At 62.4% G+C, this 23,129-nt stretch overlaps 1 protein-coding gene across 1 annotated transcript in view; it reads right to left on the minus strand.

Moving 5' to 3' along the window:
- Positions 1-2,701: 2,701 nt before the first annotated feature.
- Positions 2,702-23,129, minus strand: part of NKD2 (NKD inhibitor of WNT signaling pathway 2) — a 30,619-nt gene continuing 10,191 nt past the window's right edge. Inside the window, exons 6-12 of the mRNA XM_035727540.1 lie at positions 7,635-7,695; positions 6,414-6,541; positions 5,930-6,025; positions 5,389-5,536; positions 5,097-5,181; positions 4,328-4,464; positions 2,702-4,086 (exon numbers count right to left, since the gene is read on the minus strand). Coding sequence (XP_035583433.1) covers positions 3,527-4,086; positions 4,328-4,464; positions 5,097-5,181; positions 5,389-5,536; positions 5,930-6,025; positions 6,414-6,541; positions 7,635-7,695 — 1,215 coding nt within the window. The 3' untranslated portion in view covers positions 2,702-3,526. The remainder of the gene's footprint in view (positions 4,087-4,327; positions 4,465-5,096; positions 5,182-5,388; positions 5,537-5,929; positions 6,026-6,413; positions 6,542-7,634; positions 7,696-23,129) is intronic.

Genomic DNA, 23,129 nt, shown 5'->3' on the forward strand with positions numbered 1-23,129 from the left:
GGCACTGCCGGGGCCCCTTCCTCCCAGGCCCAGACCCTGCCTGCGGTCCTTGCTGGCACCCGTCCCTTGGCTCCTGCACCCAGGCCCCGGGGTCTGGCCCTGCTGGTGCCTCTCCTGGGGCGGCCGGGTGCCAGGCAGGTGCCCACCAGCTTCCTCCCGGGCTCCTTGCTTTCACCAGGACCTCACCGGGCGCTCAGGACAAGATGGTTTCTCTGGCTTTGCGTTTTTTTCTGCGGTGGGCTCCGTGCCCCGACGGAGAGACAGGGGTGAAGGTGAGGGGGACGGGAACCAAGAGGTCCCAGACAATTCCTCGCAGCATCTGCCCCCTCGCCGCTGACCGCTGGGTGGGGTCACGTGGACTTCTGCCTCAGAGCAGAGCAGCCCGTTGATCCCAGCCCTCATCCGGGGACGCCCTCTGCACAGCATCGCCTCCCTGACTGTCCTTCGCGAGTGGACAGCGTCTGGGGAAGCGTCTCGAGGAGCGTCCCCCTTTTCTCTCCTGGTTTCGGGTGGGAAACACTCCGCCAGCTCAGAGGCCATGAGCAGGGTGTGGCTCCAGTGGCCCTGCCTGCCACGGGTGGTCTGCCAGTGGGAGTGGCCCAGGCAGGCATGGCGGGCGGTGTGGATCTCCGTTCCGGGAGGCGCCCCACCGTGTGAGCCCCCCGTGGGTGCGTGCATGCCTTTGGTGCACCCCCGGGACGGGAGCTCCCACTCAGCATTTCCAGGGGCTCGCACCAGTGTGCACGCCCGCCCGCCCGCCAGCACCCCAGAGCATCCTTCACGTCGTATGTTCACCCGGAGTGGATCCGGGTTTTGGTCAGGGGACCATTTCTACGTGGGCACCCAGCCCGTGCTCCGTAGGGCCACCGTTGTCCCAAATGTAGTGGCTGTATTTGTAGGGGCTGCGTCTGGGCCTCCTGCCCTGCTCCGTGGCTCGCTTAGCCTGCCCTTGGCACGCCGAGTTCATTTTCGTGGCCGCAGCGTGTCCTGGCGATGGTCAGTGCCTTCACCTCGCTGCACATGTTCTCACCCCTTTGCATTTCCAGGCATTTTAGCATCAGGAATCTGGCTGAGATCTCAAGTGTGGGACCGCGTTGCTGCTTCGAGCTGCCTGTGTTGACCCACCCGTGCACATGCCCCTCCATTTAGATCTTTCCAGACGAGGCCCGATGAAGTTCATGGTGCCTGAGTTGAGATCTTGGCCATCCAGGCGTTTGGCATTGTGGGTGCTGTTGTAAGTGGTCTCTGCAGTAGTCAGGGTTCCCCAAAGAAACAGAAGCATAATACACAGAGATACAGGAATTGGGTCCCGTGATTACCGGGGCTGGGAGGCCCCGGCAAGTCCGTAGGGCTGAATCAGTCTGAGCCCTGAATCCTGAGATCCCAGAGCTCCCGGATGCCTGGGAACAGAAGGTGGATGCCCCAGCTCAAGGAGAGAGCGAGAATTTGCAGGACGGTCGCCCAGTCAGCCTGGACGGATGGGGGGGCAGCACTGCCCCAGCGGGCAGCTGGGAAGGAGACGCTGGGCTTCCTGTGGCTTCCTTAGATACTGGCCATGCCCCGGCTGGGGCTGAGGAAAGGACCCGGAGAAGGCAGCCGCTGCCTCAGGGAGGAGCAAATGCGGACAGGCCAGTCCCCCGCAGCGCACCTTCTCATCCCCAAGCCCCGGGTCTCAGTCTGGGGCCGATTCTGGCCAGCTGCGCTTCGGGCATCCCTGACAAACGCCTGGGCGCTTCCATGCCACCCGCCCCTGCCCACAGCCCCAACACGGAACCCTCAGGCTGTCCCCGGCACTGCCCACCTTCCCTGCCCTGTGGAACAGGGGCGCCAATTGCGCCTGACCCCATCGGGGCAGGGCTGGCCAGGCACCCGACTCCTGCCCGCCTTCCTGAGCAGCACCCAGGCCTCCTGCTTTCCCCTGACCTCCAGGCCCACTGTCCCTCCTGGCCTCCGTGGGCACTTCCCGCGGCAGGCCACACTGAGGCCAGAGGGGGCTCTGTTTGGAGCGAGGCTTCTCGGGAGCATGCACTCTGGGCTGACACTCCTGGCTCACTCATTCCTTCACCCTCCAGTGCCCACTAGGCTGCCCCTGTGTGTGGTGTTGTGCCTGGTACTGAGGACAAGGCGTGTGGCCTTGGAGCTCGTGGGTTGGCGCCCAGGAGCAGACAGGAACGAGGTTCCAGGTAGCAGGCATGGGTGAGGCTAGCGTGCTGGTGGGGACCCAGGTCTCCCCAAGTGCGGTGAGGAAACACAGCCGAGAACGGGCCCCTGGGATGAGGGTGGCGTGGGGGTCTCGCAGGGGCAGGCATGGCGTGCGGATGTTGGGGGGAGAGGACGGGGGCAGGTGCTGCTCTGGCCTCTCCAGCCGGAGTCCCGTTTACACACAGCCACTGTCTGTCAGCCTTGGTCCGCACGGCCCCAGATGCGGTGCCAAGTGTCCCGTTACCATGAGCCCAATTTGGGGCTTAGGTTTTGGGGTTTCTTGTTTGCTTATGCAGTAAAATGGGGGGAAAGCTTATCCATCAATACGGAATGTGCACGTACGTGTGCGTAAGAGACGGAGGCGGCTCTCCCACACACCCGGTGGGGCGGCCTGGTCCGCACACGTGTGCCCACACACTGCCGGTGCAGGTGGACAGAACATCTCTGAAATGCTTGTTTTACTACAAGGTATGACACGGTACAAAATGCACGTATTTTTATTGAGCCGGGGCGGGTGGCTTGCTCATGCCTCAACCACCGGGGCTTTCTCAACCATGGCGCCCAGAAGACAATGTGGAACCGCCGGCACAGACCTCAAGTTGCTGGCAGGTCAGCTTGCTCTTCTAGAGCGTCCTGCCTCCCGCTGCCCGCACCCCCGGGCCTTCCTGCTTGTCTGCAGCCCCTCTCTTGATGTCCCAGAGGGAATTCCGCTTTCCCAAAGGGGAGCTTCACGGAGGCTGTGCCCGAGTGTTTGGATGTTTGCGTGTGTGTGTCCACCAAGCATGAGAAGCCTGCCTGTTGTCCACGTCTCTGTCCACAGATGACGCTGGGAAGATGCTGAAGATGCTGTCCACTGATGACGCAGTCCACCTCCCGTGGGCCTCGACCCTGCCCCACTGTCTCCCGCCACGGTTCCCGATGGCTCTGTGTCCCGCAAGGCCGCCCGCCCTCTGTCCATCAGCGCATGGGGGCCGCATGCACCCTGAACACAGGCTGCCCCGACCCCACCCCTTCTGACTTCATAATGACCAAATTACAGGAAGGGCCGCCCAACAGGGAGCCCTCGCCACCCTGTGCGCCCCGAGCATGCGGCGTGCCCGAGCGGAGCCCCCAGCACCACGGGGCCTCGTTTGGAATCCGAGCAGATGCTCGTGTATTTTTCCGCACTTGGTTTTAAGGGTGACATGAAAGAGCTTCCTAACTGAGCCGCCAGTGACATCCCACATGTCCACGTGGGCCTGGCGTCTGTGTGGAGCCCAGAGGGGCGCACCTCCGTGGCGCACCTCCGTGGCGCACCTCCATGGCGGCCCCGCCCAGCCACGCGCTAGGATGCGTGGTGGTGGTGGTGGTGGTGGTGGTGCTCGTGGCGGTGGTGGTGCTCGTGGCGCTGGACCACGGGCACTGCATAGGCCTCCCCCACCAGCACTGGCGGCAAGTCCCGCACCACCTGGTGCTCCAGTGCCACAGGCTGGCCGAGCGCCACCTTGAGCGGCGAGTGGACTTCCCTGCTCTTTTGCCGGGACCGCCTGTGGCCATAGGGCTGTGGTGGGGGCTGTGGGAGGCGGTGGCTGTCCTGGGAGGCCTGGGGTGGGGCAGCCGGCGGGGCGTAGCCGAAGGCTCTCCCGGGCTTGCAGGCGCCTGGTGCCCCAGGTGGCCGCCCTGAGCCCCTGGGGGACTTGAGAAGCTGCTTCTCCTGCCCCTTCAACCGGGGCTGCACGTCCAGGGCCCTGACGGTGGGCTCTGTGGCCGGCAGTGGGTGGTCGGCCAGCACCTGGGACCTGCGCTGGAGGGCAGTGTGTGTGTCCGCCTCCTGGGAGCGGGACCTGCTTTGGGGGTGCACGGCCTTGCCCGGGTGCTCCTGCTTAGCCTGTGCCGATGGGGCCCCTGCAGAGACAGGGTGCCTGTGAGACCCACGGCGGGGCCCCTGCGGACACGGGGTGCCCAGGGCCCAGGACATCTCACCTTGGAGCAGGTACGACCCACACACCTGAACAGGGTGCCCACCTTTGGATGCAATACTGTAGTGTGATTCGTTGCAGGGACCCCAGGATGCTCAGGTGGGGCTCCTATTGCCGAGGTGTCTGTACCCAGGGCCTCATACCCAGGGTTGGTCTCCAGCACCTACCAGCTCCGAACTTAGATGTGTAGTTCTCGATCCCAGCCAGGTCCAGGTAATGATTTCTCCGCTCGGTGTTCTCGTCCACGCAGTACGGGCCGCGCTCGCAGCAGGGGTGGGGGGCGGCACCAGGCCTCCTGCATGCGCTGCAGGAATGAAGGCCTGAGCTCCTGGGGCCGCACGAGGCCAGAGCAGGGCACTTGGAGCGGAAGGGGTGCCTGCAGTGGGCGGTCTCAGGGTCCTGGGCAGGGGGCCCTGACCAGCACCCACTGCTCCAAAGGGCAACAGGAGGAAGGCCACCAAGGACAGCAAGGCCCCCAGACAGCCCCGGGGGCCCCCAACAAAACCCCAGCACCACCGTCGGGGATGCCCCACAGAACTCACGAGAGATGGACCGTTAGAGTCTGCGGCAGAGAGCGGGTCACCACGCCGGGCCCTCCACACTGCCCAGTGACACCCACAGGGCACCAGAGCGTGGCGATGGAGGGTCTCAAGGCCAACCCACCACAGCGCCTCAAAGCTCACCCGCCTCTCAGACACCAAGTGCACTCAGCCCCAGCCAGAGCGTCAGCCGCCACAGAGGCCCCAAGATGCTGCCCTCACCCTGACGGTGGGCCATGCCGAGGCCCCTTGGTCAGCATCCCGCCCTCTGCGCCAGGTGCCTGGCTTGGTGGCCCCGTCCTGAGGGGACAGCCCTGAGGCCTGCAAGTGGCAAGGGTGGGCGGGCTGCTCCCACTGAGGACAAGCCAGAGGACGGAGCCGGACCGCAGTCCCTCACCTGGCGTGTGCGGACGGCCTCTTGTCGGCCCCCCCGGGGTCCCCAGTGAGCTCGGCCTCCGTCCTGCAGCGAGTGGGCTCCCGGTCTGAAAGAGGGGCGGCGCATTCCCTGCTCATCCACTCACACACTCCTTTACCAGACAGGCGTTCCATCCTCGGAGGGTTGGGGCGCTGACCGGTAAATGGAGCTGACCAGTAACAAGAGGCTCGGGGAATGAGCGGTGAGCGCTGTGGGGACAGGGCTGCCGTCTCAAGCAGGGTCTCTGGGGTGTCTGAGCAGGGCAGCCCCTCACCCTGGCCTGTGGGGGGACTCTCCTTCCTCTTGCTGGGAGACTCGGGGCTGACGGTCAGCTTCACGCGGAGGGTCCTGCTGCTGCCAGACGAGTGGCTCACGGAGGCATCGACGGCCTCGTAGATGGTGTGCACCAGGCTGGACATGTCCTGAGGACGGCCCCGACGTCACTGACAGGCTGACTGGGTGGGGGGCCCTCGGCTGCCTCCAGGCGGCTTCCCACACACACGCCTGTCCCAGCGGCCTTTCTGCCCCCCTGCATCTAGCCCTGTGTGCACCCCGGGCAGCCTGGGGCAGCCCTGCTGGTACCGGGATCACATCTCGTGGATGCTTAAATCTGACCCCGAATCTATGTTCAGGGATTAGCAGTCGGTGTCACATTCTGCACACAGGCCAGCCGAGGAGAGTGCAGGGGGCCCCTGGTGCCCTTACCGCCCGCCCTGGGGAGTCGAACCCCAGACAGAGGCCCCCCCCAGCCCCGCCCCGCCTGCCTCCTGGGACGGGGGCAGCATCTGCCTGTCCAGGGCGGCCGGGTGCCTCACCTCCCTGGTGGCCTTGCCGCTGTGGTCGAAGCCGTAGAGCGTGAACGTCCACTCCTGGTGGCTGTCCCCCTCCATGGAGACGTCACACTGCAGCGCCTGCAGGGCACGTGGGGCAGAGGACGGCTGGCTCACCCTGGGCCCCGGGCCCCCTGCCCTCCTGGGAAGACCAGCCCCCCCACGGCCCCAGGCCGGTTTCTGTGTCCTTCACGCCCCGGAAGTGCCTCAAATTCTCTGGTGTCAGAGTGGTCAGTTTTGACTGAACTCACAGCAACACCCCCCCTCTGGAGCCCGCTGACCTTCACTGGAAGCACACTTGAGCTTTTAAACCACCTCCAGCCACCCGACCGCAGCCGCACCTGCCAGACTGCAGGGCCCACAGACGCCCATTGAGGGCCCACTGCGCCTGCCTGGAACCGATGCCTCCCGAGGGCAGCGCCCGCCCCGGCCCACGGCCTCCCGAGGGGCACGGGGAGCAAAGACCTACATCGATATTGAGGTGCTTCTTGCCCGGCCCTCGTGGGCCCTCCCGGCTTGCTGCTCTCTCTCCATCGACCACACTGGAGATCGGTCCTGTGCCCTCACGGCCCTCCGCCTTCTCCGGGGGGAGCGCCACTGGAGGGAGGAGAGGGTTGGGAAGGGTCCTTTCCGGGCCAGACGGGGACGGGGGCAGCGGGGTGCAGGAGGTGGGGCCGGGGAGCCTCAGAGTCCACGCCAACCTCTGATCCCTCCACCAAGGCCTGACCTGAGAGCCCGTCCTTCAGAACAAGGGGGCGTCAAGGGAGCCGTGCAGAGGGCGGGGCGGCCCTCCCCTGGGTCAGCCAGGGCCAGGTGTGTGGGCCCCCGCCCGGGCAGCGGGGGCCCGGGCACACAGGGTGAGGAGCAGGTGCCCGGCAGGCTGTGGCAGGGAGGTCCCGGCCTGACTGCCTCGCCCTGCGCCCCCTCCCCATCCACACAGTCCAGTTACCCCTGGACGCCAGGACCCAGGGGCATGTGTGTGTTGCGTGTCCGCTGGGCAGCCCCTCGTCCCCAGGCTCCGGGGACGGATGGACAACTGCACTTGTTTATTCTCCAGGATTGGAGCTCAGGCCCACCCCAGCTTAGCAGTGGCCGACACATGTTCGTGCCGGTGGAGTGGGGAACCTGCTCAGGCCTGAGTCCCCGGTGGCGAGGGTCTCGGAGCCCTGAAGGTGGCCTTCCGGTCAGCCTTCTCGCATCCCACACAACCCCCCACCCCGAGTGACGCACGTCTGATCGCCCGTCACACTCCGCGGCAGAAGCTCACGTGTGGCAGGGACTCCAGTTGGTCAGCAGTTGACACGCTGACCGTTTCAGGCGCCCAGACCTGACCCGCGGATTCGCCGAATGGCTTCCATACAAAGCCCTGCTGTCCCACCTGCGTGCACAGGCTCGTGGCGACTCCGAAGACATAAAAGCTCAGAGACTCCAACATTTGCTTCTCAGATCCCAAGATCCAAAACCCAAATCTCCTAATTCATGTAAGGGGCCCCAGAAGAAATGTATTTCCAAGTATATTTTAAGACCAAATTGCCTTTGAGAGCGGAGACCGTGGCCCGCCTGCGCTGGTCTGGGCTTGGTGGGACACGCTGAGGAGCGGGGCCCCCGTGGTCAGAGCTCTGAGGGCAGCTTCTGGCGTGTGCTCTGGGCACGGCTAGTTTATGAGGTTTGGGGAGGAAGGACGGCTTACCCTCGAGGGGACACTGGTCCTCCCAGAAAGGCCCCTCCTTCAGGTCCCCGCCAGGCGGCTCCTGCAGGGACAACAGGGAGGTTCAGCGGTGGAGACCCCGGCACGAGCCCCGGGCGGCCGCGCCGGACTCCAGGCCCCTGGGCTGTCAGGCACTCTCAGCCCAGAAGCGCGCCAACCCCTCCACGCCACGCTGAGCCTTGGAGTTTAGAAAGCAGCCCCCGCGCCCCCGTTGCCCAGCTCCCTCGGCACCGTGTCCAGAGGCCGTGGCCGCCTGTGACCACAGCAGCTGCTGCTAAGTGAGCCCTGCACACGCTGGCCGAGCGGCTCCGTCTGCTGAGCGAGACGGGCACAGGACAGGCTGTCCACGCGGGGCTCCCCAGCCACTGCCGGCCCTTCCTGCAAGAACAGGGCAGAGGGCATGGGCACGCTTGCCAGGCAGGAGCCCCTCGGCCTCCTCGGCCCATCTCAAGACCAGTTGCGGAAAAATGGGAAAGGATCGCCGCCCGCGTGGGGGGTGGTTTAGGGAGGGAAGCTGCAGAGTGGTTTGTGGCCTCCAAAATAATTCACAGACGTGAACAACGTGGACAAAGAAACAGCAATGATGTGATCAGGGAAGCCTCCCTGAATCAAAGGGTCCCCGGACGGCGTGGACACCGGCCTCCCCAGGAAGCAGAGCACCTCCCAGGGCGGCTCTCCGGCAGCCAGGCACCAGGGGCTACCTGGACATCTCCGGCTCCAAGCCCTGCAGAGGGTGGGAAGGAGAGGCCTCACTCCGTGGCTGGAGTCCTCCTGGGCCCTACTGCTGTATCATTTCTCCTGATGGGACACCCAGGCCACCCGGGCGCCCCTGCAGACCCTGGCCTGGCTTCCAAGTTGGCAAGGGGCCCTCGGGCTCATCCCCCAAGGGCACCCAACACCCCAGATGCTCTGGCTCAACAGGCAGCAGGCAGGGGGCATGGGGGTCCCACTGCCACCGCACTGCTTGGTTAGGATCCTGGCAAGGGATGGCGGAAGGTTTCCGACGGACCCACTGCCACCCCTAGGCTATGGGCAGGGGAGGGGACTGGACCCCGCTCCCATCCGCAAATGGGCCTGAAGCCAGCGCCACAGCGGGGGCACGTGGGGCCAGCTCTCCTCCTGCTCCCCAGACGGACTGGGGAATGAGCAGCATTCTCCCGGGGCGGTCAGACCTACAAGCTGCTGTCCAGGGCGTGTCGGCGGGCATCGGCGGCTCGGGGGCCAGCGATGGGAGGACAAGGCCACAGTCAGCCATGGAGCAGCCTCGTCCCCGGCCCCTCGGGGCTCGCCCAAACCATCCGGAGCCCCCCATCCTCCGGGGACAGCCTGGCAGCATCCTTGCACTGGCCCGGGGCCCACAGGGGACCACAGGGGCCTGCCCGAGGCGCTGGGCTCCACATGAAACAAACGGGGTGCTGTGCGTTGGATCTGCCTTCACGGCACCTGCCGTGTGCTCACAGGCCGCCCAGCGAGGGGCCTGGTGCTGCCAGCCCGACTCTCCCAGCACCCTCCTGACCATGCCCTCGAGGGTGGCCTGTGTCCACAGCAGGAGGAAAAGGGACCCAGGCCCTCTTCAAAGCCAGAATACGCACGTCAGGTGTTTAAAAAGCACAGCATCTCTAGCATGTTCTTTGTGCGTGCAAGGCTCAACAACCAACAAAACAAAAACCGTGAAAAAAAACTGGAACATTCACCCAAATGCACAAACTGATTGTTTTGCAGGAGGCATAAAGAGGAACATGAAATGTTCCTAATGTGCCTAAATACTCGGGCACAGGGAAACAGAGCCTATACACACACACCCAGCATCCTGGGCGCACGCTGCTCCCGGGGTTTGGTGAGGGCAAGCCCAGACGGCCCCTCCACCTGGAGAAGGGGGTCTCCCGGGAGGCATGACCCACGGAGCACTCCTGGCTCTCGGAAGATCTGCGGGCTGAGTGGGTGGGTCTGCAACAGGTGGGGCCCAGCAGCGAGGAGACGCCTGCCAGGAGGGAGCCTGCACCGGGCTCTGACGGGACAGGGCCGTGGGCGCCACCGCGGGTCCCTGGGCCCAGGAAGGGCTCTGGGGGGTCGGAGGAGGACCCCTGCCCGGCCGCCTCCGGAGCCCACACAGACTGCCCCTCCTGGCATCTCCCTCTTTCCCAGTCCCCACACGTCCACCCCAGGACCAGGCCGCTGTGAAGCTCCTTCTCGGAACGCCAGTGGGGAAGTACACTTGCACCCCTCATAACAGACAGACGCCCGGTTGTGCGGCCGCTGACATCGGCAGCTTTTGCTGCAGCGCTAAGGAGCCCCTCGGGGCGCACGGGGTCCTTGTGCCGCCGCAGGGGTTCCTGGGAGCACGCGGCCCGCTCTCCCCTGTGGGGGCAAGGCTGAGCTCTGTCCCCGGTGGACATTAAGAGAGAGACCCGGCACTTCCAAGTTTTTTCTGCAGAACAGAACAAGCCACGAGGCTGAGGTCCCCGCATCCGTGGGGAGCGAGGTGGCACCTGAGTCTCGGGATGTGGCCTGTGCAGGGTTGGCCTCCTCTGGGGAAGGACAGGGCACGGGAGGGTTATGTCCGCAGAACCTGAGAAAGAAGTCGTGGTCGGCTGAGGCCCAGGCCGGGAGGCCCCCAGGGGACACCCCATCAGACTTTCTCCACGGGACGCAGTTGCGTGGCCCGGAACCTGCCCGGTGAAAGGTCCCCAGGGCTCTGACCACCCCGCGCCACGCATCCCCCAGGGTCCCTGCCAGGCTAAGCGTCAGAGTGCTCAGATCCAGCAGGATTCTAGATGCTTCTGCCACGACCCAGCACTCTGCTCACCCCCTCTACAATCCCGGAAGTAAAAAGAGCAGCAGGACCCACGCCCCCGTGGATGTAAGGATGAGACCCAGATGTGCACAACTCTGCAGGAAGGCGCTGAGTCACCCCGAGACCCGCCTCCGTGCCCGTGCCCGAGCCCAGTGATGCTGGCGGAGCCGCTGGCTCCCGGGTGGGCAGTGGGGCCCGAGACCCGGAAGCGGGAGCACGGACCCTCGGCTGGTCTCCCACAGTAACGAGGCCGTAACCAGGATGCACGCGGTCAGCACAAGTGGGGCAGCGCCAACACGGGCGTGTGGCACGGGGTGGCAGGCCTGGCTTGGCCAGCTTCCGTGGCAGAACTCCAACCGCCCCGACCCAGGAGCACACGGGAACTGCCCCAGAGGCACAGAGGGGGTCAAACAGGGAAAAGGGGGTCATTTGTGGGGAAAAGTAACGATTCTGGTCCCTGAGACTGCCAACTCCAGACAAATTCGTCCCGGTCGCAAAGGTCACACAAAATGCCCTTCCATCTGTGCTGCTTTGGCTTACACCAAGGGCCGAGAGCTTTCTCTGGGACGGACCAAACCTACCACCACCCCTGGCCAGCCGCCGCCCGCCCTGCCCAGGAACCCAAGGGCCCGCCTCCCACAGCAGCGGCCCCCAGGCCCTTCGCTCCCCCCGGAGGAGTCCAGCCTCCTGCAGTGAACATGAAGCCCCTTGCCAGCCTCTCACTCCTTCGGCCGCTGCCCCCGCCCTCCCCCGCTGCCCCCGCCCTCCCCCGCTGCCCCCCGCCCTCCCCCGCTGCCCCCGCCCTCCCCCGCTGCCCCCCGCCCTCCCCCGCTGCCCCCGCCCTCCCCCGCTGCCCCCGCCCTCCCCGGCTGCCCCCCGCCCTCCCCCGCTGCCCCCGCCCTCCCCCGCTGCCCCTAACCCTCCCCCGCTGCCCCCGCCCTCCCCCGCTGCCCCCGCCCTCCCCCGCTGCCCCCGCCCTCCCCGGCTGCCCCCGCCCTCCCCCGCTGCCCCCGCCCTCCCCGGCTGCCCCCGCCCTCCTGGCTTTCCCAACACAAGGTCTCTGCACAGAGTCCTCCTTGCTCCCCACACTGGCGGTGGCTCTGTCCCTGCTGCAGGGGCCTCTTGGCGGCTCGGCCCACCCAGTGCTGGCCAGGCCTCCTGCTGACCCACGGGGCAGCTCCCTCCCGGACTACGCTCCCGCCTCTGGCTGCCAACCACACATCGTCCAGCCTCAGCCGGGCACTGCTGGCTGCCGGGGCAGGAGTACGAGCCACATTCGGTGGCTGTGGCCTCGGCCACCGTCCCCATGGTGCCATCCCTGTCCCTCTCACCCTCTGCAGGACTCAGAAGAGGCCATGTGGGCCCTTGGGCAGCTGTCCCAGAGGCCACCGTCCACATGTCTTCCTGAGACTCTGCCCTGAGCTCAGACCCCTTAGGTCCTCGTCCTCCCTACAAGCAGCCCCCAGCCTGGACCGGTCCTGGAGGAGCCCGGATTGCCCGGGTGAACCTGCCAGGCGCCCGCACAGCTGCCCGTGGGTGCAGAGGTGTTGGGAGTTTGGAAGAAAAATCTCAGCTCCTGGCCTGCCCTGAAGAGCCAGAAGGTCCAGTCACACGTTCCTACGGACCCCAGACCACAGACACTGCCCTTGGAGACACCCACGCCACCAGAACTGTACAATGCCAGCCATCCAGCCCGTGGCGGGAGGTCTGAGATCACACGCATCCCGGAGGAGGGCAGGGGACCGGCCCCTAACTAAGGCCAGGTGGGTGTGGGGGTGTTGAGGTTACGGGAAGGAGAAGCGTTTTGTGATGCAAACAATCCCCCCCCAGAAGGAGTGTGCTTTTCAAATTTCAATGTTCTAGCCTCCAGAATTCGGTGCATCTGTATTTCAGCAAACATACTCCCGGGTTTTGAGAGTGGTCTATTTTCCTTGGAAATCCATTTCCCCGACTCCTGGAAAGACCCCGAGGAAAAGTGCGTGGCACACGCACATGCCTTTCTAGGAACTCTTCCTTCTCAACCTGTTAGAGCGTCCGTTTCAAAACCTGCTCTCCACAGAGAACGCTGGGCACTCTGGAACGGGTCTGTTGTAAACGCAAGGCCCCCATGAGAGCATCCTGAATACAATGGGGAGATGGCTCCTGCCTCAAAGCCAGGCTACTAGCAAAAATGAGGGGACAGATCGCTGGAAGGGCAGCTGCGGGTTTGCTTCCAGAGACTCCAGGAGGACTCCCTGGGCTTTTCCAGAGAATTCGTTTTCCTGTCCAGAAACCTGCTGCGTGTTGAGTCCAGAGGAACAAGAGCAAGGATCCAAGGACATTCCACCGTGTCCCCATGGAGGGCTGGGCTGCAGGCACAGGGTGGGGACACGCCTCCCTCCACCACTGGGGAACCACCCTTGCCCAATGCCACTCTGTGAACTGCCCCTTCTTTTGCATTAAAAATGCAGAGGGGCCCCCTCATGACCTGGAGCCCCTGCGACCCCTAGGGTCCTGGAAATACTCTGGTTCCTTGAATGTAAGGGGCGGGCCTGGGAGAGGAGGCGGGCCGCGCTTCGGCAGGGAGTCCAGGCAGGGATGGGGGAAGAAGAGAGATGGGGGAGGGGAGGAGTAGAGGAGGGGAGGGGGCGCCCTGTGGAGCAGGGGACAGGGAGCTCGGGTGGGGGAGCAGGACGAGCCTCCCCAGGCGGGTGTGTTGCTGGCCGTTTTCCAGAACCAAATGCTCTCGATGATGTAACAGCCACCGGGGCCTCCCAGACCCTCAGGGGAGGGTGGCCCTTTAACAGGGACCCACCTAGAGCTGCTGTTCACCAAGTGTCCCCATGAAGTGGAAGACAGTGCTCCCGGATTCACAGAGCGCCTCTCCACGCCGTGCCCCCAGCTGCCCAGCACTCCGCCACCTCGGCCCTCACCGTGGGGGCTTCCGACGAGCCTGCCAGGGTTTCTGACCCTCAGGGATGTAGCCTAACCTCCCCTCCCTGTCCTGACAGGTGCAGCAGGTAGGTGGCTCTGCGTGGTTGCGTGGCAAGGACCCACGACAACCACCAGCCCTCGGCTTCTGCAGTCAGTACTGCCTGACCAGCCCCGAAACTCCCAGAAGCAAAGGGCGTCGGGAGCCCCTAGGACAACCTCTGCTGGGGCTGGTCCTGCTGGCAGTGGCAGCCCTGGGCGCCGGGTGCCAGGTGCTGGGTGGAGGGTTCCGGGTGCCGGGTGGAGGGTGCTGGGTGCTGGCTGCTGGCTGCCAGGTGCCAGGTGGAGGCTGGGGCAGGGAGCTGCCTGCAGGAGGTGGCGGAGTGACAGTGCAGGTGAGGGTCTGTGAGTCTTAGAGAGGAGGCCGAGGGCTGCAGAGGAGAGGCCCAGCCTGGGGGGTCCCCTAGGCGGTCCAACAGCAGGCTTGTGCTGCAAGTCACCAAGGCCACTTTGGGGCAGTTTGGGAAGTGCCTGGGCTCCTGCTCTGGTTGTCGGGGTGCAGGACATGGGTTGGGATTGATGTGGGGTGAGAGGTGGGGATTTGGGGTCAGCATGCAGAACTGGACCTTGTGGGGAAGGGCAGTGAGCAAGGCCGGGGTCCCCCAGAGGAGTGAGGATGAGTGCCAGGGCCAGCAGGGGCAAGGGTCAAGAGCGCAGGGCCAGGGCAGGAGGCAGGCAGGGGGCGGGCAGGACTGCAGGTGTAGGGAGGAGATGGGCAGGGGCCCCTCCAAGGAGAAGGCCGACTCCTGCCTGCCAGGAACCCGAGGCCATTTCCAAACGCCACCGGATTGAAGATTTGGGGCACATCTGCCCCCACACGTCTAAGGACGTGAAGGCAGGGCTCCTCACAGGGTCTGTTTTGACAAGAAACACCCGAGACGGAGGTGGAGGCTGCTGTCGGATGGAGTCGGACTTGGAGGCGACCCGCCAGCGCGTCTGTCTGGAAGCTCCATGGCGGCTTTGAAGTGCGCGGCTGTTTCCGCGGCTAAACAGTTTCAGATGTGCCAAAGCGGTTTGACAGGCTTGAGGATTCTGACACATGTGTGCTGAGCCCCGCAGGCCCCGCTCTGCCGCCCGAGGGCCGCCGGACTCCGGAGGCGGCGGAGGCCCGAGATCAAGGACCCCGAGACCACAGCCTCCTGCGGAGACGGGAGGGCAGGCTTCCCACGGGAGTGCACATGGTTTCCGGCTCTTTCTTTCAAAATTACAAGGCTTCAAGCCCCGATTTTGTCCGTCAGTACTTCTTGGTTAGGACTGTTTAATCAGACTTGGTAATCACCAAATTTGGAATTTATGTCTAGAAACGCAGTAATTTTGGGATCAAATGGTCTCCTGAAATAAATATGTCTGTCTCTTCACAGGCCAGCGCTCTGCTGGAGCTTAGTTCCCAAATGAGGTCGGGCAACTAAAAGTGTCCTGCCTCCACCTTTGTCCCCAGTGTGGTTTGCCATACTTTTGCTTGTTTTATTAAGAAAAGATATGGGATATATTACAAACCCCACTTACCCTGCTCTACAGAGATTAACAGCACCCATCCCCCCAAAACGCCCTGACCCCTGAGAGAGTCCCCGAGGACCCCACACACGGACCTAGCTGGGGGATGGCTGCCCAACGTGCGGCAGAATGGCTGAAAGCCCGCACGATGGGGGTCGGGAGTGCCCCCTGGGACCCGCGTGGGAGACTCAGCCGGCAGTCCACCCAAGCGCATCGTAATGAATTAGCGAGTGCGTGCATCCCCAGGGGTGGGCCCAGGCCGCGGCTGCAGGAATACCTGCCCCTAAGACGTCAGGGAAGACATCATCACCAGCGGTCAGTGAAAAGCCGGTGCAGACCCCTGGGGCCAGGACTCCCCCCGCCACACCTAGAGACAGGTGCTTGCGGCGCCTGTGAGCTACAGGGAGTGACACGACCGGGAAGAGAGCTGTCAGAGGCCCAGCCACAGACTGCATGCTTGTCGCCGGGCATCCACACCCCTCCCAGAGTCCCCGACCACATTCAGAAGGGGAGCAGGCTGCTGGGGGCGGGGGAGAAGTTTTCAGCACAGACGACACATGCATGTGAGTGTACGCACGTGTGTGATTGTATCTCATCTGCACACACACATGGCACAGGTATGCATGTGCACACACTATACACAAAGCACACACACACACATATGTGCAGACGCAGGTACACACAGCACATGCACACATACATGCAGGCAGAGGTACACACAGCACATGCACACACACACGTGCAGATGCAGGTCCACACAGCACATGCACACACACATATGTGCAGACGCAGGTACACACAGCACATGCACACATACATGCAGGCGGAGGTACACACAGCACATGCACACACACATATGTGCAGACGCAGGTACACACAGCACATGCACATGTACATATGTGCAGATGCAGGTACACACAGCCCATGCACACGCACATGGGTGCAGACACAGGTACACACAGCACATGCACACATACGTGCAGACACAGGTCCACACAGCACATGCACACACACATACGTGCAGACACAGGTCCACACAGCACATGCACACACACACACGTGCAGATGCAGGTCCACACAGCACACGCACATGCACATACGTGCAAACACAGGTACACAGCACATGCACACACATACGTGCAGACACAGGTCCACACAGCACATGCACACACACATACGTGCAGATGCAGGTCCACACAGCACGCGCACATGCACATACGTGCAAACACAGGTACACAGCACATGCACACACATACGTGCAGACGCAGGTACACACAGCACATGCACACATACATGCAGGCGGAGGTACACACAGCCCATGCACATGCACATACGTGCAGGTGCAGGTACATACAGCACACGAACACACATACATGCAGACGCAGGTACACACAGCACATGCACATGCACATACGTGCAGGCGCAGGTACAGGTACACACAGCACACGCACACACACATACGTGCAGATGCAGGTACACACAGCACAAGCACATACACACGTGCAGACGCAGGTACACACAGCACACGCACATACATGCAGATGCAGGTACACGCAGCACACGCACACACACATACGTGCAGATGCAGGTGCACACAGCACACTCACACACATACGTGCAGACACAGGTACACACTGCACATGCACATACGTGCAGACTCAGGTACACAGCACACGCACATGCACACACGTGCAGACGCAGGTACACACACACATTTCTACCCCCAGATAATTGAGACGGGACCATAAATATGTCAAAAACATCTTCAGTGACTTCAATTCTCAGCACACTGGAATTCTGTTTTCTGTTTAGCACTAAATGTTAGAGAATCCTTTTGCAGGTCATCTGCAGACTTGGTTTTCTTCTCCCAAACATGCCCGCTACTGTTTTGATCTTCAGAGCTAGTGATTCATAATTCCACAGAAAGGAAATCAAGGGTGACTGACCTAAATCCTGCTGCCGTCCTCTGAGCTTACTGGCCACAGAGACCACAGAGGCCACAGAACACAAACAGGACCCCTGTTCCCCAAAAGCCTGGGCCGTTCCCCACCCCCACCCTGTCCTGTGCAGAAGATGTTTAATGCACCGGGTGTCAAGTGCAGACCCAGAATCCAGCTCCCCTCCCTCTGAATCTCCCGCGGGAACCCCCTGGACTTCACTTTTCCTTTCATTTGTATTAAAGCCTTATGTTTCCATGTCAGAGGAAGACTAATTCCAACGCTGGAAAAGAACCCATGCATTTTAAGTTCGTTTTGGGGTTTTTTTGTTTGTTTGTTTGTTTTAATTTAGATGGTCCTGCACAGTGCGTACGCTGAGCAGAGATACTCAGGCTGGAAAGGTTGAAGGGCTCGGATCTGGTTACAGCAACAGGACCCCGAGGCCTGGGTTACTCGGGGAGAGGTGACAAGCCCTTTTTTTCCTTTGAAAGCACCTTCCTAGCGTCATGTGGAAACAACGGCATACAGCCCCACGCGGCTCTGCGGTTGTTACTGGAGGCTCCTGAGTTCAATGGGGAGCAGGCGCCCTGCTGCAGCGGGGCCCTCCTGCACCCTCCTGCCCCTCTCACACTTGGAGGAAACCTCACATGTCTTTGTTAAGCAAGGATCTTGACTCAGAAAAGAACCTGTGGGTGCCTAGGCCGGGCCCTGAGTGTGGGACACCCACGGTCACAACCTCTTCCTGTCGTTTGGAAGATGACACAGCACGGTGACTCCCTGGGTGAACACAGACGGATCCCACAGGGAGGCCTGGTCACACTGCCCTTTGACCCGGGACTGATGCCCCTGGCTTTCCCGGTGCCCCCCTAGCACAACAGGGGCTCCCTCGATTGCCCGCTGCCCCCGCTCCCTCCTGCCCTGCTCTCCTGCCATGACATTTACAAAGCTTTTTCCTCAGGCTGCCTTAACGTTTTTCTCCTTGTTACTGGCTTTAGCAATTTGATTGTCATCCATACAGCCTGACGTGGTTCTTTCTTTGTGTGCTTGGAATGCACGGAGTGTCTTGGGTCTGCGGTGGAGAGTTTTTATCAAATTTGAAAACTCGGGGCCAGATTTCCTCAAATTCTTCTTGGCTGCCTTCCTTCTACCCTCTGAGGCGCCGATGCTGTCCTGCGGCCCCTGTCCTCTCAGGGCTCCGTCCTGGGCCACGTGCGTGGCTCCGCCTTCCAGGCCACTAACCTCTCCTCCCGCCGCGTCCACCTGCCTGCAGGCCCATCGCGTGCTGCTCGGCCCGACGCTGTGTTTTCACGTCTAGAACTTGCATTTATGTTTCCTTCCATCTTCTCGCACTTGCTGTCTCCCTGTGACGTCTCCCTTCTTGAACACGTGCAGCGTGTTTCTAATCACGGCTTTACGTCTTTGTGGGCTATCCCCTCCGTCATGGTTCAGTCTGTGTTGATAGATTTTCTTCAGGTCACGGGTCACGATTTCTCAATTATTCACATGGCTGAACAAGTTTGCTTGTATGCTGGACATTTCCGTCTTGCGTTGTTTGGGCTGGATTTTGTTACATACAGTGTTGTATTTTGCGACAGTTTGCAGTTCTTTGGACTGGGGCTGCCTGGAAGCTCCGTGAGGGCAGGGCTGGGGCAGTTCTGGCCCCGCCCATAGGTGAAGCCCTCCGAGGACCCCGCCTGGTCGCGCAGGCCGATGGGAGCAGAGTGCCCACCCCTGTCTGGACCCCAGGAGTTGGGGTATCCACATGTTTCTAGCGGCTGCTTCCCAACTTCACCCGTGTGCAGATCAGCCCCCACCATGGACCTGCGGGGACCCCTGCACTGCCCCCCACTCTCTAGGCAGCCCCTCCTCTTTAGCGGCTCCCAAGACCCCAAGAGGTGTCTCTCCTTCCGTGCTGTGGCCCGGGAACTTCAAGCCGACTTCGACCTCTCAGGGATCATCGCCTTAACATCGTGGTGTCACGCACACTGTCCAGACTTGCTGCTGTGTGAGACGGGGTGCGGGGGGGCAGACCCGGTCCATCCATCCTGGCCGGAGCAGCCCGTCTGGCCAGCCCAGTTCGCAGGCCCGTGTGTGCGGCCCTCCGCACTGTGGCGTCTGGACCTGGGTGTCTCCCGTATAGGCAGTCTTCCCTCCTCATCCACAAGCTCAGGCACTTCTGACTCTACTAGGGACATTTTTACACAACGGTGTGGAAAGTGCCGTGGCACCAAAATGTTCGCCGATCCCAATTCCCTGTGTGTTCCCGCGGGTTGGATCCACCATGGACCATGGCCCGGGGTCACCACGGCTTCAACTTGCGGCGTGAGATGGATTTCTCTCAGGATGGGGCCGCGGAGATGGGCAAAGCATGGCACTGGCTGGAGAGAGGACGGCCCGTGCGCCAGGCTCACATTCACGCTCATTTACGATGCTTTTTCTCCTTCCAGGAGGCAAGGTGCGCATCATTCCGATGATGCTGAGAACGCACGTGCGTCCCACAAAGAGACAGGAAACACCAGTGTGAATAATCTGAGTTGCCTCTTACATCTGCAAGAGTGTCCGACAGTTTAAACAGCAAAACCTCCAGCACACTCAGCAGTGAAGAGGGGTTCCTACACCCCTGCAACACTCTGCTCTGATTTGGTTGACGATTCTATGAAACACAGGAAAACCACCTTCTCCACCTCCAGCCACAGAGGGACACTCGAGTGTTTGCTACACTTCAGATGGAGCTGTGCTGTCCACGTGGCAGCCATGGCCACGTGTGGCTATTTAAATTTAAATTTATTAAGATGGAACCACACTAGAAATCCGTTTCTCTGTTGCATCCACCACGTTTCAAGCACAGATGTGGTCAGCAGTGACCCTGTGGGCAGCATGGATACACACCGTGCCCCCTTCTACTGGACGGTATCTAGTCTCATGCCCCCACCTACAGATGGAGAAACTGAGGCCTCAAGCCATGCACTGACTTGCCAGGGCCACGGGGAAAGTCAGCCGGCCTCCAGCTCACAGGACAGTGCTTTGCAAGGGCCTCAGTGAGCTCCTTTGGGCTGGGGCGAGGTGGCCCCCACATCCCCAGCTCCTGGCCACACAGACAGCTTCCACATCCGGAGGCCCTGACGTCTGATCTGCTACAGGGCTGGCAGTGGACTGCTACTGGCCGTGCTGCACTAACCCTGACCTCAGTGCCCTCCGCAGGGCCTGCCTGGCACCCTCCCTGGATGCCCTGGGGGGCAGGCACCTGGCCCCTTGCTCCTCCTGAGCTGCACTGCACAGCCTGGGCCCATAGTGTTTGGATTTTTCGAGTCACACTGTGGTATGGGCCGTGCAACCTGGGCAAGGCAGGGGCCAGCAGGTGCTAGACATGGAGAGACCCCAGTGCCCATGGAGGGGGGCCAGTACACGGGCTGCAGAGGGTAGGAAGGGTGTCCACAGGGCGGCCCCACACTTTGCCCACCCACAGGCTCTCTATACCAGCAGCTAGCAGAGCAGTGTGGTGCGGGCCTGAATACCTGGCGGGTGACCCCACGGCAGAGGCTCACACCCATCCCCCACCGGGAAAGAGGTTTTCACCTGCAAACAAGCAAACAAGATTGCCAAAGAGCCAATTATGCTAATGTCCGTACAGCTACCAAAGTGTCCAGAAACCTAATGTGGGACATGCATGCCTCCTTCGGGGGACGCTGAACAGCGGACCTGTGGTCCCCATCACTGCCCTGGTCCCTGTCCCTGCCGGGGTCCCCACGTGACAGCGAGCAGGACAATGCTTCCAGTCCTCCGCCACTCTGTGGCAGGACTAGAGGGATATGGGACACTGCCATCCGGGGGAGGTCCTTTTCGTTCCGTGGGAGGGCTGCGTGGATGCGCACGCCAAAGATGGATGCAGGCTGGCTGGGGCATGACCTGGGCCGCTGAAGGCCCTGCCTCGCAAGAGACAGCTTTTAGCCGCCCCCTCACAAGGAGCAAGGACAGGGGGCAGGCAGTTAACAACCCACCCCAGACCTTGCACAGGAAGCCTGTGGCTGGTTCACATCACCTAGCAGAGCAGCTTTTGTCTGGTGCTCTTGTGGGGTTGGCTTCCAGCAGTTTACCCCATTTCCAGGGAATTTACCAAAACAAGTGTAGCTGTATTAAAATGTTTCTGGAAATCCTATTCCGTATCTGGAAAACCAGGCTCCAGGATTCCTGGGCAAATGAAGGCCAGTCCTGAAGTACCCCCCCACCCCCGTCCCCCAGCGCAAAGAGGATCACTCCACACCTATGTGCTTCCACTGGGCAAGGCTCTGCAGAGCGGCAGGGGCCCGGAAGGTTCTGTAGTCCAGCCTGCCCACAGGGGCCTGTGGCCAAGTGCAGAGAAGGAGCAGGTCTGAGGAGGCCCAGGATGAGTGGTGGAGGAATCTGTCCCACCAGGAGGGTACCCTGGTGAGCGCAGGGTGGGCAGGGAGGCAGTAGGGACCCCGGGAGGTACACAGGGCCCACGGAACCTCAGAAACCCAGCTCCGGCTGGGCCGGGGCGGTGGGGAACAGCCAGTTGGGTATTGGGAAGATGGGTTAAATGGGCAGGTGGGAGGGCAGGGGTCTGAAAGAGATAAGAGGAGATGGTCCAGGGGAGCAGCCTGAGGCCCCCTTGACAGCTGACATCCCCAGGCAGGGCAGGAAGACACACGTGAAACCCACAGACTGGGACAGCAGGCAGGCAGGAGGCCAGGTGGTGGGGGTCCGTGGCTACACATGGACTCCTGGGGGAGCAGGGTGGCTCCAGGTGGAGGGTTGCACTTACCCGGCCATGGGGGCAGCAAAGGGGCAGGGGCCCAGTGTGAAGCCAGCACTTGTGGGAACGGGCATGGCTTGGCCACGACAAGAGGTTCTCCACCTTGGATGGTCTGAGGGGTTGGCAGAACTGCTGCGTGATGGGGGTGGCAGGGAGGCCAGGGTGACCAGACCGCTGTCCCGGGCAGATGAGGGTGTGGGCACAGGGTTGGGGAGACAGCTCAGGAGTTTACTCCTGGCATGACCCTGGAGGACAAGACCAGTGGGCAGCTGGACAGACGCTCCTGGGCCGTGTGAGGCCGACACTGATGCCTGGCAGAGCTACCAAGGGGGTAGGAGGGCATCCCCTGAGAGTAGATGGGGACGGGGGACAGGCTGCCAGTCAGAAGGCCAGGTGCCCAGGATGGAACTGTGGCACGATCCTGCTCCACAACACTGAGCATGAAACCCTGACCTCACCTGTAGGAAGCAAAGAATGTGCTAGAATGTGCCACATTAGCCTATGGGCAGCATCTCGGCGGGTCTGGAGAGAGGTCAGTGCTACATGAAACCCTCCCATTACACCTGGGCAGGCCCACCTCAGGCCCCAAGGCTGTCTGCACAGCAGGTGGGCAGCAGGTGTGGGACGGGGAACAGGTGGGGGCTGGGAGCAGGTACAGGGATGGGGGAGCAAGTGTGAGGGTGAGGAGCAGGTGGGGGCTGGGAGCAGGTGGGGGTGCTGGGAGCAGGTGGGGGTGCTGGGAGCAAGGGTGGGGGTGGGGAGCAGGTGGGGGCAAGGAATAGGTGGGGGGCTGGGAGCAGGTGGGGGTGCTGGGAGCAAGGGTGGGGGCAAGGAATAGGTGGGGGGCTGGGAGCAGGTGGGGGTGCTGGGAGCAGGTGCAAGGGCAGGGAGCAGGCAAGCAGGGGCGCCTTCAAGGGAGGCTGTGGGTGGCAGGCTGCAGACCAGAGCATGTGGAGAGGAGCTTCTTTGGGGAGCCGGACGGTGGGGAGGTGCCTGGAGGAGGGCCAGGCTGCCTGGGCCCTGGAGAACAGGGAAGGAAGGACTGTGTCTGCTTCAGGGCGTCCTTCTGGAGAGTCAGGGTGAGGCAGAGAGAAGCCAAAGAGTGCTGCACCAGGCCTCCTCTGTCCCTGAGCTCCTGCAAGAGGCCAAGTCCCAGATGGACACAGACTTGGGACCTGAGAGCCATGGTTACAGGAAGGCCGAGGCCTGGGGAGGGTCCTGCCACCGCGGCAGGGGTGCCGGGACAAAGGCCGGCGGCCTCACCTTCCCCAGCAGGGGCAGGGAGGGCTGCTGAGTCCGGGCCGCAATCTGAATTCCCAACCTCCGAGATGCTGTACGGCGGCGCTAACATGTCTCCAGGTTCAGTTTCTGCGTTAGAGCATGCCCTGCTTCCTCCCTTCTCTGATTTTGGAGCTTAAAACTAGTTGTGCTTTCCTTGGAAGACACTGCAGAATGAAAGGAAAACAAATCTTTCCTGTTCCGGCTGCTCAGGGCTGCCTGTCGCCGGA

The sequence above is a fragment of the Zalophus californianus genome, chromosome 5 (genome assembly GCF_009762305.2).
Source record: "Zalophus californianus isolate mZalCal1 chromosome 5, mZalCal1.pri.v2, whole genome shotgun sequence".
Taxonomy (NCBI): Eukaryota; Metazoa; Chordata; class Mammalia; order Carnivora; family Otariidae; genus Zalophus; species Zalophus californianus.